Consider the following 16,827-nt stretch of genomic DNA (forward strand, 5'->3'; position numbering starts at 1 on the left):
GACACACAAACACACAGCAACTATGTTTTATAATGTGCGTCAAAACTTATTTTATTGTTTCAATTTATTGTTTGCTCCATTGTTTTGTAAGCATGAGACATCTCTAAGGTCTGAAATAAAAGATGAGGACTTGATTATTCTCAGCACTTTCTGTGATTTAGTATTCTTTATAATCATAGATCATTAGATATGACTCTTTACATTAAGGTAGTAGTAGCTAGTAAGAATGGTGTTGGAGAGCCACTTTTTTAAATTGGTTTTCATCAAACCACACTTCTTCAAGTTCCCCGCAATTTTTGCAATTTTCTTTTGCAAATTACAGAAATACCCTGCATATTTTATTGCATTTTTTTTTTAGAAAACGTGCCGCATAATCAAAGATTTTTGCCCGCAACAATCACAAAAGATCCCCGCATTTTTCTGGTAGAACTGGATGATGATGATGATGATGGAAGCAGCAACTTCTCACTCTGCTCTCCTTCATTCAGTGAACTCTCAGAGCCTCAGTGTGCAGTGGTGTCTTCAGCTCTGCAGTCCAGCCCCTCCCACCTCACACTGCTGGACCTGACTGGCACCACCCTGAAGGATCCTGGAGTGAAGCTGCTCTGTGCTGGACTGCAGAGTCCAAACTGCAGACTGGAAGTTCTCAGGTCAGTTCCTGCTTTCTACTGGTGGATAGTGTGTGTCAGCAGATGACAACTGGTGTGTAACGCTGCTCAGTGTGAAGACTTTGAAGCAGATATTAAAGACTCATCTAGACAAAGTGGATGTTGTTGATATTTTCATGTCAACAATCTGCAGCCAGAAAAGACTTTGGATGGTGGAAGAAAGTGTGCAAAATGTCTCCAGTCACTTTGGAGCTCAATGGAAGTTGTTGATTGGTGATGAAGGTCACATGACTGAGCAGAAGATCCTGTGAAGAAATATTAGAGGCAGATTAATAGTGCAGCAGTATTTCTTCATCTTGTCCTTTGAATGTGTTTGACTTGTAACGAGACTCTGATGACTGAAAACAGCCACAAGCACACAAAGGACTCACTGATTATTTTCCATCTTCACTGCTGATTGGCTGCACACTGACTGACACACTGCTGTTGTTATTGTGTTGACAACACACTGGCACAATGAGTCGTTTGAGGGAATGACTCAGTGATCCCAACAGCTGCACATCTGGATCATCAACAGGGAGAAATGACTCTTAATATGACATTTACACCATGGAAGAAATCAAATATTGATTCTTTATTCAGGTTGGAGGGCTGCAGTTTGTCAGAGCTCAGCTGTGATTGGCTGCTCTCAGCTCTGAAGTCCAACCCCTCCCACCTCAGAGAGCTGGATCTGAGTAGGAACCAGCTGCACAATTCATCAGTGAAGGAGCTGAGTGGTTTTCTGCAGAGTCCAGACTGTAAACTGGAGACTCTGAGGTCAGTTCACCCTCTTCACTCTACAACTTCTATCACTCGTGTTATTGTTGTCATGATTTTCACTTCACTGAACCTTTGAGGCAAAATGAATCAATGAATTCCAACATTTTTAACAGCTGATCAGTGGTCACATGACTAAACAGGTTGATATAAAATATTTTATTGTGGTGATTCATTATTTCAGTATTATTGTTGTGCTTCTGATTGGTTTAATGAACATTACAGTGTCAAAGACATTATTATTTTTTTTTTTATTGCAAATACTGATGAAAACTCCACTCACTCCATCATTTATTCTTTATTCAGGTTGGAGAAGTGCAGGTTGTCAGAGCTCAGCTGTGATTGGCTGCTCTTAGCTCTGGAGTCCAACCCCTCCCAACTCAGACTCCTGGACCTGAGTAGGAACCAGCTGCAGGATTCAGGAGTGAAGGTGCTGAGTGGTTTTCTGCAGAGTCCAGACTGTAAACTGGAGACTCTGAGGTCAGTTCACCCTCTTCACTCTACAACTTCTATCACTCTTGTTGTTGTTGTCATGATTTTCACTTGACTGGGCCCTGTTGCAGGAAACTAGGATGAGGGATTAAGCCGGGATAGCATGGTTATCCTGGATCAATTGATGTGTGATCTGGTTGCAGTGGGATAGGTGGAAGTGAGATATGTTCTGCTAGAAGTTACCATGGAGATTTATTGTGTGGAGTGAGCTGCTCCAGACCAGGCTGAGTTCCAGGATCTATTTCATCCTTGTCTCAGTCAACAGTCACCACCAGTGGAAGGCAGTGCTTCTTCCACTCAACACTGCACATTGTTATCACATTCACCTCCAGCCACTGTCATTATTTCAAGCTTTGGAATCATTTCATTTCAACCATGATAGAGAAATGAGTTGAGATCATGGTGCAATCATTGGATCATTTCTAACATGACTTCTACTTTGCCATGCATCCTATATAAAAATACACATCCCATAGAAAGATGAAGACACATCAAAGAGTAACATGAGGTTGTTGTTGTGACAGTGGACGGTCCTGTCACTATGCCTCCAATTGATCATGCGCCCTGGCTGCTTGGCCAAGGGAAGATCCCTTTGGCTGAATGCTTGGTGCGCATGACTATGACCTGGGAGTCTGGGCTTCCAAGCCTGCCCAGGCCGTCTGCGCCGGCCCACATTGTATTGAGCTTTGAAAGTTAGAGAGTCTGAATCCCCGTCCCAGGCGCAAATCCTCATGAAGGCTTATGAGGAGGTCAAAGACGGCCAATCCGTCAATCCCAGCTCCATAACGGGGGTCTATGGAAGGAAGCCGCGAGCATTGCGCACTGATCCAGGATAGCTTTCACCTGGCTTGATGGATCCGTGTCTTCTCATCCTGGATGGCTTTTAGTGCAACCCGTGAAGCCTGGACACACGTGTTGTGGATTGGTTGAACGCTGAAGGCTTAGTGACTCATCTTGGATGACGCAATCCTACTTAGGTGCAAGGGGAGCCAGTAATGGACTCCACAGTGCAGCACTCGTTCGCTCGCCCTCCCTCTCCCATTTTATTCTGTAGTGTCAGATTGTGAAGTGGACATTTCACTTTGATTTTCAGAGTGATGACACCCTGGAAAAACTCTCCATCATTATAAACTCTCCATCATTTATTCTCTATTCAGGTTGGTGGGCTGCAGTTTGTCAGAGATCAGCTGTGATTGGCTGCTCTCAGCTCTGAAGTCCAACCCCTCCCACCTCAGACACCTGAACCTGAGTTGGAACCAGCTGCACGATTCAGGAGTGAAGGTGCTGAGTGGTTTTCTGCAGAGTGCAGACTGTAAACTGGAGACTCTGAGGTCAGTACTGGTTTGGAACCAGTGGATAATGGTGTCAGCAACAAAGCCAGTTGATCACACATGCTGAATAAACATTGAACTGAAGGTTGATTCATATCAACGTGACATCCAGAAATATGAAAACTTCAAGTTTGAAGTTAAAAAAGGTCATCAGTGGTCATGTGACCAAACATCATTTCAACACATTAGTTTTGGACTGAGGATTTAATTTCAAGGTGACATTTTCTGTAGTGTCAGATTGTGAAGTGGACATTTCACTTTGATTTTCAGAGTGATGACACCCTGGAAAAACTCTCCATCATTATAAACTCTCCATCATTTATTCTCTATTCAGGTTGGAGAAGTGCAGTTTGTCAGAGCTCATCTGTGATTGGCTGCTCTCAGCTCTGAAGTCCAACCCCTCCCACCTCAGAGAGCTGGACCTGAGAGGGAACCACCTGCAGGAATCATCAGTGAAGCCACTGATGGATCTTGTCCACAGCAGAGACTATCAACTGGAGAGTGTGAGGTCAGTACTGGTTTGGAACCAGTGGATGATGGTTCCAGCACCAAAGCCAGTTGATCCCACAGCAGAGGTCAAGTGTTCCCAGTCACAGTGTGAGAGGAGGATGGTGACGTCCAGCTGCTCCTCATTCATCCAACATCTGCTGCCAAACTGCTTCTTCTCTCAGTTCACCACTCAATTATTGATCAGTTCATCTTCATCAGGCCTCAGTATCAGTCCAACACTCCATGGCCACATGACCTTCATATGTTCCACACTTGACATGTGACTGAGAGTCTGCTTCTTCTCACCAGTCACTCCATCATCTCCATCAACAGTCAACGTCTCTGTGATGATGCGTTCAAGGACCGTGAGTCCATTCTCCTGCTGTCTCTTCTTCTCTCTGCAGGTAGAAGGATTGAGGGAGGATGACGAGGAGAGTGAAGAGGAGAGCTCCGTCTAGTGGTGGCTGACAGAACTGTAACCTAACCGAGGCTCCACCCCTCCTCCACCTGCAAGCAACACACACACACACACACACACACACACACACACACACACACACACGCACACACACACACCAGACGTGCTCCAAGACACTCTATCAGAGGCTGTGTATCAATTCAGGGTCTGCATCTTTCGAAGGCTGCATTTGACGGCCAGTTGCGTCATAGCACTGTGTCAAAGGCTTGTCCAATTCCCAAAAGTCCTTATGACGCTCAAAATGAGTACTCGGAAGATGGTCCGTTCGAAGGATGCAGACCCTGAATTGAGACAGAGCCACATTGTTGCACAGTGTCTGTGGCGTGTCACGACCTTAGTGGAGCCTGGTGGCTGGCGGACTGGTTCTCCCTACAAGCTGCTGTGGTTACTGGGAGAGACATCCCAGAAGCCATTGGTGGACCTTGCAGTGCCGCATATGGACTCTTGGGCTGTGCCTCAATTCAGGGTCTGCACCCTTCGAAACGAGTGTCCTCAGTCTGAAGGAAGCGTTCTTCGAGTACCCAGCCTAGAAGGACGGACCAAACCCGCCTCCCCGGTAACCACTCGGGACGGTGTAGCAGCGTATTTCCTCGTTTCGTCACCGCCGTTCCCTCCTGCTGGCCAACCCCAGAAGTGACGTTTTTACAGTATCACGCTAACCATTGGTTCGCCATCTAACGATGCCGTTGGATGATCAAATAAGTAAAATCCTACGTTAAAAATTGGATACTTTATGTGAAACTTCAATACTTCATTTTATACGAAGTGCCTTTGCCAGTACATGCCGCTAATTTCAGGTAACTTCCCAGGATCCCACAATGCTTTGCAGCAGCACACAAAGCATCATGGGATACAGAAGTACGCGAAGGATAGTAGCTGTGTAGCCTTGGGAATCGGCTAAAACAAGGGTGCATCCCAAGTACGCATTTGGAGCGTCCATTGGACTTTTGGGAATTGAGACAAGTCTTTGCGCAGTGCGATGACGCAACTTTCTTTCAAATGCATTCTTCAAGGATGCAGACCCTGAATTGATACACAGCCTTGGATTGTTCTTGGCCTTCCAGTGAAGCACTGCGTGAGCACTGGAGGTGGACCATGACTGACTGATGTCCTCCTCTCTGGACACCACAATCTCACTTCCCATCTAAAAGTCATGAAAAACCTTTGTGGGTGAGATCCTCTTACCATCTGATCACTGTTGGGAGTGGAGCCTTCAAACACTCCAATGAGTGGACACTAATCAGAGACTGACCCCGACTGGAAGCAAAGTCACTTTCATGGTGTTGTTCCCCCAGCAGGACTTTCCACAGGCCTCATTCTCATCAGCTGATCTGACCAAGCAACTCCAGGTTGAAGCTTCACGCGAGCTTTATTGTCAATGCTACAGTGTATGGACCATATACAGAGCATTGAGCTCTTGTTACTGGGCGGCCCACGGTGTGAGGAGAGAGCTGCTCTGTGCAAACGGAGCCACAAGCAGTTTGCGTTCCAGTGCAGTGATTCCAGCCTCCAGTAGCACCTGAATGACACCTAGCAGCTAGTACGAGCTAACGGAGCTAACAAGAACGTCAGAGCGCTGAATACAACCAAGTAGAGTGGACAATCAGATGTAGTAAAATGATTCACATTCTCTACTTCAGTACAGATACTTGTCTAAAATCAACTGCTTTACTCATAGTGCAGCTTCTGAAATGAAGTGAAGTGTAGTCAAAACTATTTGAGGCCATTAATGAAACAAAACATTTGTTGATTCATTTTTGAAGAAAAATTCAAAGGTTGTGACAGAATAATTTGGAGTGAACTGACCAGAGGTCAAAGGTCAGAGGTTTGACAAATTGCAAAGACCATAATTAATTAGATTATTTCTTTAATCGAGTCAGAGCACTAATAAATATATATTTGTTTAATAAATGTTTATTGCACCTTTTTTCTTGACCAACATAATTAAATCTCCACCTGCTTCCGTTTGCATGTTTCAGCAGATTGATGTGTATGTAGATAGAAAAATCTATGTGAGTAGGTTCAGTGTGCTGTGAAGTGTGGCCCTGTTCTGGCCATGGGGGCCTTGGCTATTGTCCTGTTGTTGCTGTGTACTGGTTGTGTGTCTCTTTCAGGTGCTGATGACTAACCAGGTGCACCTGGCCGGTGCACAGCTTGTTTAGGACCGCCTCCCTCAGCACTGGCTCTCTCACACCTGGCTTCCACCGCAGCAGCTGCTTTGTTTTTCACTTCCCGTCATGCTTTTTCTTTGTTGCACACAGACAACATGCACTCATACCATTCACTCCATCCACACACCTACAGGCATTACTGACAGCACACTGACTCTCACACTCCATACGTAATTATTTTTTTATTCACAGTTTTGCTGTAATTTAACTGTTTTTATTGCAATTGATATTATTTGTTTCACTCTGGAAAGCACCTTGTGCACCATTTGGTTGTTGGAAGGTGCTATATAAATAAAATTTGATTGATTGATTGATTATTTTTGGTGTGGTATGCTGCTTTATTGTCATTGCAACACGTAAACGTGTACAATGAAATTGTGCATAAACAGTCCAAATACAATACAACAGTAAAAAAACGACTACTTGGTAGGATAGCTGGCAACAGCCGTTTCTTTGTAAGCAGGCACGTGAACTAACAACCAGCTGCTCGTATTTCTTCTGTGACCCGGGGAGAAGCATAACTCGTCCGATCAAAAAACATCACACCCTCTAGAGGCAATACATGGTACAACACCCTGAACAGCGGGACACTGTTCATCATGTGAACCTCATCACTTTGCTATGCTTTTTATATTCAAATACCACAACTCCTCCCCTGTAGCTCTACATTTATATATTTTCTCTTTTCTTATTCCTAAATGAACACCAAACATCAAACAAGCCCCAAAAAATGACAACATAATGTTTTAATACACCAATGCTGCTTGTCAACGAAAAAAGGAATCAATAGTGATTTGACACAATCTCGTTTTGGAGATGTATTATAAGTTCAAACGCTGAGGTGGGCGCACATTCCTCTTAGGGCGCTCCCTGCAACCTGAACTTGATGATTCCTCAAGAGCATTGTCCAGCCTCTCTGAGCTTTGGTCTTCTTCTGGTGTTTCACCAGTATTTCCAGTAACACTTTCCATGTCTCTCCGATCCTCTCCCGAATCCGCATGGTAATCAGAGTCTCCATCAGTGTTGGTCACAGTCCCTTCTCCTCTCTCACTCTTTGCAAGTGTTGGGCAAGTTACTTTAAAAAAGTTTAAAAAAGCTAGTTACTAGTTACTTTCCCCAGAAAGTAACTGAATTAGTAACTGAATTACTCCTTCATAAAAGTAACTAGTTACCAGGGAAAGTAACTTTTGCGTTACTTTTTCTAAAGAAGTTCAAATATGTCAAGGTTTCACAGGCCAGTTGCATAGAGTAGAACAGCATAGACAGGTACTTCATTTAACTTGTACAGTTTATTGAATCTCAAACCATAACAACTCAACTGCTGCTGTACTGTAGGCCCTACAAGCATTTTCTTCACTACTAAAGGTTTCAACAATTTGAAGTGCTTTTAACTCAATGTAAAATAAAATAAAAAACATGTCACATATCGCTTCCAGACAAATTGGTACATACTGTACTTCCAAGTATTTCCAAGAAACTATTCTCCATAACAGTTAAACATGAAGTGCTTTAATCTCTTTGTGCTGTAATGCATTTCAATAAGTCAAACTATCACACAGCTAGAGACAACAACTGGTACTGTAGGCCTACTTCAAGTATTTTCTTCAAAACAAAAGTACAGTTTACCAAATAAGTGCTTTTAAAATAGAACTGAAGAGTAAGATATGGACAAATCCAACATTAGCTCCTAAACACTCATTCGTTCTTATACTCTGAACACTTAACTTCAACTTCTGTTGAACAGCAGCTGTCTGTGAGTGAGAGAGAGAGAGAGAGAGAGAGAGAGAGAGAGAGAGCGAGAGTCCTCATCCTAGCCATTAAACCAGTGATTGTATCTTAAAAGCAGCAGCTTTTCAAACTTCTCGTCACACAGCCTGTTCCTCTTTGGAGTGAAGAACATAACAACGACATACCTGCCTATCAGAGCATTCAGTTCAGTCTGTGTCAAACGTTTTGACTGGGCAGAAAAATCCATCTTTTGCTGTTTGGACGGTGTGGCTCCGTGTCCTTCCTTGTTAGCGGGACTGCTACTAGCAGCAGCGCTAGCATCATCAATGGTGTTCTCTGTGTTTTTGGCCACTAGCTTTGTAATAGCGTGTGCCTTTGAGAGGTGTTTCATGAGATTCGAGTGACTCACAGTGGACGAGGACAAACACTTCGCTCTGGGACATAATTTAAAAAACGTTCTTGCCTTTTACATCAATGACGGAAAAGTAGTGCCTATACTTCCATCCTGAAAACGCCAGTTTTTCCTTGACAGACCGCTCCGGAGGCTGTTTGTACCGCATTGAAGTTTGTAACAGCAACACCCACCTCCCTGAACTCTGGCACTGATTGGCTTACCATGAAATTGTACTCTACCTTAGCCAATCATCATCACTTATGCGGTCTGACACCCCTCCCCTCCCCCTCACCACAGAACAACATCAGAAAAAAAGAAAAGAAAACCTGTGCCTGGCTGCTCGGAGATAACAGCTATCATATCAGTGCATAGTAACGCGCCACATTTCACTGTTGGTAACGGTAACGGCGTTGTAACGTTTGAAATAGTAATTAGTTAGATTACTCCGTTACTGGGAAACTACTGGGCGTTAGTAACAACTTTTTTTTCACGCCGCCCAACACTGGTTATTAAACCAGGAAGACAGAGAAAATCCAACTAATGTAGTTTCTCAATTTAAAGTTGTCGACTGCTTCACTTATTTAGGCATTCAAATTGTTCCGCTGCTGGATAACATCATAGAATCTAACTATAAACCAGTACCGTAATTTCCGGACTATAAAGCGCACCTGAATATAAGCCGCAGCAGCTAAATTTAGGGAGAAAAACAAATGTGTACATATACACGCCGCACTGGACTATAAGCCGCAGGTGTTTCGTCAGGAAACGGGTCCGCAGAGCGGATCGGTTCGGCGGCTGCGAGCCTGCGACTCTGGACTCGCACCGCGGATCCTGTTTTGATTGACTTGTTCTGTGTTCACCCTTTTCTTTTGATATAGAAATGATCAGTATTTCTCTATTTCCTTCTTTGACCGCCAGATCGACTGCCTTTAACTTAGAAGCTGCATCATATGCAATTCTTCATTTGTTTTCCATAATGAGGGTTTGTGCATGAAAACTTCCTTTGCGCAAACTGTCTTGCTCTCGTTCTGTATTTGGTTCCACTTTTGCTTTCGTTGCTCGCGCGAACTGCCTGTCTCACTCTTTCCCGAGCCCACCCAAAAATCCATAGAGGAGAAGGTCCCCTAGTGGCTGTTAGCTGTAAAAAACCATAGATTAGCCGCACCGTTGTATAAACCGCAGGGTTCAAAGCATGGGGAAAAAGTAACGGTTTATAGTCCGGAAATTACGGTAATTCAAGAAATGTCAAATTCTTTAGATAGATGGGCTGATTTTCCAATGTCGTTATTGGGGGAAATAAGCACTCTTAAAATGAATGTACTGCCTCAACTATTATATTTATTTCAAAATTAACGTCCGCCACCTCCAAGCAATACATTTTCTCAGCTGAAGACACTTTTCATCAAGTTTTTATGGAACAATAAACGCTCCAGGCTGCGCCTATCGTTGCTGTACCTGCCGTATGACAGAGGAGGGCTTCCATGCCCGCAGCCATTCTGGTATTACTGGGCTGCGCAACTGAGAAGACTGATGTCTCACTTCTCAGAAGAGAACGTGCCACTGTGGAGGGAGATGGAAGGTTATTCACTGAAGCTTCCCTTATCCATTTACCTTTACTCAGCAGATTTTAAGAAACTCCAAAATAACACTAAGAATCCTATGACTGAAAATATGATCACCGTCTGGCAACTAGTTGAGAAATATTTCAAAGACGCAGCCTCACTCTCATTATTTAGTCCGATCTGGGGAAATGATCTCTTCCCCCCAGGAGGAGGTGAGGGGGGATTTAAAATATGGGCTGAGCAAGGGTTACAAAAAGTAGGAGATCTTTATAATCCTGTTGATAAGCGTCTGATGTCTTTCCATGAAATTGTCGTTAAACACGACCTACCTCGCAGCAGTTCTTCAGATACTTGCCTTGTGTATTCCTAGCCTGTCAACACTTGAAATAATGATGATGAAAGACTGCCAGGGGAGGGGCCTGATTTCTAAAATATATATATATATCCAGCTGGTGGATCAGTCTTCAGAATCCTCGTTAAATAAGCATGAGTCCTGGAGAGAGGACCTACAGGTTGACCTGTCCACTGAGGAGTGGGAGAAGGCCTGCACCAAAGCACAATCTCACACAGTGAATACCCGGTTGAAATGGCTGCAGTACAACCGGTGAATGCGGTCTTACATGACACCGGTCAAGTTGAATAAATTCAACAGCCCCGTACCAGATGTGTGCATAAACTTTGATAAAGAAAAGGGCTCAATCTTTCATTGTTTGTGGCAGTGTTCTCAAATTCAGAAATTCTGGGGAGAAGTGAAAGAATGCATGGAGGAGATATTAGGGATACAATTACTTTTAGAAGCCAAGCTTTTTCTTTTGGGTTTTTATTCTCCAAACTGTAACGTAAGAAAGAAGCATGGATTATTTTTAGACACAGGTCTGCTCTTGGCCAAGAGAGTGATTTCACTGGCTTGGAAAGATGTGGATAGACCGAGGAAGGGCAGATGGTTTTCAGAACGAACAGCAACTCTGCCCTTAGAAAAGATGACATATGGAATCAGGGGTAAGATAGCAATGTTGGAGAGCATCTGGGGACCCTTCGTAAAGTATCTTGCTAAATGAGCCTGTGGAGGGGCAAAGTGGCCTCCCCACGAAAAAGGGGATCTGGACCGACCGGATTGAGGTGGTGAAGTAGAAGGAGGAGGCAGACAGCGTCAATTGTAGGAGGAAATAAAATTTTATTCTTTTAATCTTTTTATAAATAAACAGGAGACAGCTTCACGGTCCTCTAGTCTCTCAGCAGACTAGTCAGCTCTCCCCTCCCACACCAAAATGAACGCTCTTTATAGAGGGCAGCATCATTTGGCCAATTGGGCCACCCCACTAACCGTGGTGACATCGACCATAATGAACATTTCAAAACAAAACAATAACACAAAGAAATACACCCTTCAATAAACAGAACACAATCCCCCCTGAACATACAAACCCTTAAATACAAATAAACCCCACATTTTCCCCTTAATTATATATTCAAACCAAAAACCGACCCCCCCCCCCCCTCCCCTCCCCCCTTACGGCAATGGGCTATTCCACTTTAGCCGGCGCTCCATAAAACCCCACCCCTGCAGCGGCGCGCGCTTCCGCCTAGGAGCAGTGGAGCCGACCGGGACCAAGCGGATAGTGATGGGCATTCCGGCTCTTTTTAGAGAACCGGCTCTTCAAATTTTTTGGTACCTAAAATAATTTATTACCAACAGTAATAAAAGATTAAGCGTAAGATGAATTACTAATGTAAAAAAAGAAACATGGACTATATCCAATGTTTATAATATAAACACACCTTTATTTATATACTCTAGAGTGATAAAAACTAAGATAGTAAGTGCAAAAAACAAATGTTAAACTATTTACAAATGAAACTTAAATAACTATTAACTATTTTAAACTTTTAAACTTAAACTTTTTATGTTTCTTTCTCTGTAATTATCTGCCCTGTTTTGGAGAAGATTCTCTCTGACGGGACTGATGTTGCTACAATGTACAGTCTCCATGCCATCACATGTGTAAGGCGTCGGTAAATTGAAGCCTGTGCACCAACTGTTACAGGTTGGGAAATGGGACAGAATGGGAGTCGCGGTGTTCCGCGCTCCCGACGCCGACACCCTGCACACGCCACCCGTTCCTCCGCCCCAAAGCACGGCAGGGCACAAGAACAATATGAAATACAAAATAAAAATCCCCTACACAACCCCGTGTGTGTGTGTGTGTGTGTGTGTGTGTGTGTGTGTGTTTCACACACACACACACACGCCGCTGCGTCCTCGTGGGGGAGACAGTGAGAAGGGGAGGCGGAGATCGCTCACTTTCTCACAGAGCCCTAAATCTTCATTCTGTGTAATATATAGTGAATGATATCAATGTAAAGGTGCTTGTGTATACTTATTCCCCCTTTCTCTCTCCTTTTTATTTCATTCATTTATTTTTTAAAGTTTTACTTTTTATTTAATGAACTTAATTTCTTTGTTTACTGTGGGTATTTTTTGGTTTGTTTCTTTTTTGAGTCTCTTTGTCCTTTTTGTAGCCATGTCTTGGTCGTGAGCTCGGTTTGGTTGTGGGCAAGAGTTTCAAGTTCTTGTTCTATATTGTGTATTACTATGTTTGAAAATAAAGATATTGTTGGAAAACAAAAATATGGCATTGATGACGACGCTGAAGCCCTCCCCCACAGTTTCAAACAATCCTAGAGGAAACCCTGGTGGGTAGTAGAAATGCTAATACAAAAGTGAGTAGTTAGATATTTTACAGACAAAGAGTTGCAGGAATTCACACTGTATCACAAGCTACAGCACACGTATTTCTTCCAGAACATGACCCTCAGCCAGGCCAAAGCAGGACTCTCACATATAACACACTACACATCTCATGAACAACAAGATTTTGCTCTTTTTCATTTGAAGTGGGCCAAATCACTTCTATTCAAAGTCAACTCATGAAAATTGCTGCTGGAATTTGATTCTTTTAATAAGCCATGTAACTTGCTATGATCCAAGGTTTTGAACAGGTGTGATACTGGTGTGTGGCCACAGCGTGCACATCTGATGTTGCTCACAGTGGTCCTCAGTGTGCTCAAGGAGCTTGTGTTGAATTAGAGGGAACATTGGCTCCAGGTCATCCAGGGTGCAGAGCCCAGACCCCTGAGGGACAGGTGAGGACCTCCAGCCTCCACCTTCTGATTGGCTGCTGCTGATCATGTCATTATGATACCTGCTCATAGTCGTTTATTATTAGACAAGAGTATCTGCACAACTTAAGTCCACACCAAGCTCCTGTTGCCGACCAGACCGGTGTTCCATGGCATCCGCATTAGGCTGAACAAACCTCCAACATTTTCTCTGTTCGTTCCACTCCGACGGTTGTGGTCCTTGGTGCTTCGGTAGTCGCTCTGTATTTTTTATTTTATATTTTTTAATTCCCCTGACACCGAAAAAACATTTTCTTGGAGCAGCGCACTGCAACATCACTTCCGGGGCAGAGCGGGGGAGGGCGGAACCAGTCCGAGAGTGTGCCTGAGCTTGGCCATGAAAGGACCTGCGGAATGCAATTATGTCATTGCGTTCCCAGTGTTGAAAAAATCTCAGTGAACAGAGTGTTTACAACCATGCCCAACAATTTGCAGGGCTCACGTCCAAACGCATGAACCGCATTATTTGACGATTTTCGATCGTTTGATGATAGGGTTCAACATTGTAACAGTTTTTAAAGCTCAGAAAAGTGGAAAAGCATCATAGGTGCCCTTTAACTATGAGAAATCAAAGCAGTGTCGTGTCGCAAATGTGGCAAAAGCCCGTCACCCCCCCCCCCCCCCCAAGTCAGTGCCCTGCTAATGACGTCACATGCCGCGGATGTGGAAAAAAAGGACACGATCAGAGAGTGTGCCTGTCATCCAGGTCAGTAAATGTGGTCCAGGAAGACTCTGACGACAGCAGCCTATTCCTAGGGTCAGTGTCAGCAGACAAAGAAGACCCGTGGACTGTTAATTTGCTACTGAGAAATAGAAAAGTCCAATTTAAAATTGACACTGGCGCAGATGTGACTGTTATTCCCGACTATGTGTTTAACACAGTGTATGGCAAAGGCAAACCCTCGCTACAAAGAGCGACTAAACCCCTGGGTCCGAGTGGTGCCCCACTAGACGTCTTGGGGACCACAGATATTAGGCTGCAGAGGGGAGAGAAAAGTACAGTAGAGGAAGTGTTTGTGATTTGGAGCCTACACACAGCTCTACTGGGGAGGTCAGCCAGTGTAAAGTTGGGCTTTGTGGCTCGTTTGAAACAGCATTAGCATGCAAACCCTGAGAGCTATTCAAAGCTGTGCACCGGTCTAGGCAGGATAGAGCTGCTGTACACCATCAAATTAAAGCTAGATGCAGTGCCATACTCGCTTAAGACTCCACGACGGATTCCTCTTCCTTTAATGCCCAAAGTCAAAACAGAGCTAGAGCGCATGGTGAAGATCGGGGTCATCAGCAGAGTGGAGGAGCCCACGGATTGGTGCTCAGGCATGGTGGTGGTGCCTAAAAAGACCCCTGATCCACGTATATGTGTTGACCTCACAAAGTTAAATGAGTCAGTGTGCAGAGAAAAATACATCCTCCCATCAGTTGAACAGACCCTGGGCTCACTGGTTGGAGCTGTGATCTTTAGCAAGCTCGACGTAAATATGGGGTTCTGGCAAATTCCATTGGCCAAGGAGTCCGCAAAGCTGACTACCTTCATTACGCCATTCGGGAGGTTCTACTTCAACCCATTTGCCGTTCGGGATAGCCTCTGTTCCTGAACATTTCCAGAACAGAATGGTCACACAAGTCACAGTAGGCCTGGAAGGAGTCGTGTGCCATATGGACGACCTTCTGGTATGGGGGTCCACGCAAGAAGAACATGACTCTCGTCTTCACGCTGTTCTGAAAAAGATGGAGAGCGCTGGCATGACACTCAATGTCGAGAAATTTGAAATTTCAAAGCGGGAAGTGAAGTTCCTTGGCCACATTATCTCGGACAAAGGAGTGAATTCAGACCCAGCCAAAACGTCAGCAGTCAGAGAGATGGCTGAGCCGACCAATTTCAGTGAGCTACGCAGCTTCTTAGGCATGGTAAACCAGCTAGGAAAGTTTGTGCCACAGCTAGCAGAAAAAGATAAACCCCTCGGAGACCTACTCTCAAAGAAAAATCACTGGGTCTGGGGAGTTGACCAGGTCAGAGCCTTTAAGGGACTGATAGAGGAGCTCTCGTCTACACCGTCGTACGTTGTACGACCCAAACAAGAAGATAAAAGTGTCAGCTGATGCGTCTTCTTTTGGTTTGGGAGCCGTGCTTCTGCAAATGTGGAGTGATGTATGGAGGCCTGTAGCCTATGCTTCACGTTCACTCTCGCGCGTCGAACAGAGATGCGCAAAGGTTGAAAAGGAGGCCCTTGCTCTCACGTGGGCATGTGAGCGGTTCAGAGACTTTCTCATTGGACAGCATTTTGAGTTGGAGACTGATCACAAGCCTCTGTTGAGCCTCCTGGGAGCCCAAGCCTTGGACACCTTGGGCGTTTACCCACTAACCCTGTGCGGCTAGTGCCAGCCCTTCACGGTACGGGACAGCTCGGTTGAAAGGTATTTCCATAAGCCCGACTAGTACCTGAGCGTGGGCGGAGTCACGGTTGCAAGGCGAACCAAAGGTTTTTTTGTGCCTCCCGTGTCCCGGAAACCATAGGATTCACTTTTTGTATTAACCGTGGTTTTGTTTTGTTTTGTGCGAGACATTTTCATAGGTCTTAGAATGATTTTGTTTCATACTGTTGACTTGTATCAAAACACTGTCCTAGAAGAGAAAACGTAGACGCTGAAACGATCACCTGAGTCTCACAGTCGTTTATTATTAGACAAGAATATCCGCACAACTTAAGTCCACACAAAGCACAAAACAGCAACAACTCTATTCGACCGGCGTTAACAAGCGAGCAGCGTTTAAAAATCGCTATAGGGAGTGAAACTTAGGAAACTTGCGAGCCAGAATCGCCACTTTCACTGCCAGCGAACACAACACAAGCAGAGCACGGAGTTAGCGGTGGTGGCTAGCGGTTTATCGACACGATGCAACAGCTCTACTTTGCAAATAGCCTTCAAACTAAAGTTGCTTGATGTTACAAAACACATTTACAGTCCTCAAGCATGTTTTCAAATATTGTCGTGGCCGACAATTCTCTCGTCGTCCACCGGCCGAGTCGAGCCCGTCTCACTCCCGTTGGCCACCGCACCGGTGTTCCATTGCTTCTGCATTAGGCTGAACAAACCTCCAACATTTTCTCTGTTCGTTCCACTCCGACTGTTGTAGTCCTTGGTGCTTCGGTAGTCGCTCGGCATTTTTATTTTTTTATTTCTGCGGACACTGTTTCGCTGTACAGCGACGGCCACCGGCTGCGAAACCAGGAAGGCTTTTCATTGCGTGTCGCGCCGTCCGTCCAGCTCTCTATGAGCTTTTTCTTCGGCCACAGACAACAGAAACGTCTGTAGTTCTACGTTTGCCCATGGTACAGTTTCATAATCTTTTCAGTTTTTAATACGTGAAACTGTAAAAATCCACACGGGGGGCATTTAAAAAATGGCGGTTTTGGTCTTTCGTGAGAGACTGCCTTTGGCTTTCGTCAAAACTTTTACCAAATCAGTGCCCTGCACGTTGTTACGTCACCCATACGGTGTCAGCTCTGCTCGCGTCGAACCCCAAGGAGGCAGGTACCAAAATCGTAACCCCTGGGACCGTGCTGGGGCCCGTGGAA

The 16,827-nt window shown here is 44.7% G+C and overlaps 1 protein-coding gene across 1 annotated transcript in view; it reads left to right on the plus strand.

Annotated features, from left to right (window-relative positions):
* The window catches only part of LOC142891077 (NLR family CARD domain-containing protein 3-like), a 39,163-nt gene that overhangs the window by 7,066 nt on the left and 15,270 nt on the right, over nucleotides 1-16,827 (plus strand). The window contains exons 4-8 of the mRNA XM_076030404.1: nucleotides 489-650; nucleotides 1,251-1,424; nucleotides 1,731-1,904; nucleotides 3,074-3,247; nucleotides 3,582-3,755. Of these exons, the coding sequence (XP_075886519.1) occupies nucleotides 489-650; nucleotides 1,251-1,424; nucleotides 1,731-1,904; nucleotides 3,074-3,247; nucleotides 3,582-3,755 (858 nt within the window). The remainder of the gene's footprint in view (nucleotides 1-488; nucleotides 651-1,250; nucleotides 1,425-1,730; nucleotides 1,905-3,073; nucleotides 3,248-3,581; nucleotides 3,756-16,827) is intronic.

This window comes from Nelusetta ayraudi, unplaced genomic scaffold, assembly GCF_046127955.1.
Source record: "Nelusetta ayraudi isolate G7.1 ecotype Tasmania unplaced genomic scaffold, CSIRO-AGI_Nayr_v1 ptg000028l, whole genome shotgun sequence".
NCBI classification, from domain to species: domain Eukaryota; kingdom Metazoa; phylum Chordata; class Actinopteri; order Tetraodontiformes; family Monacanthidae; genus Nelusetta; species Nelusetta ayraudi.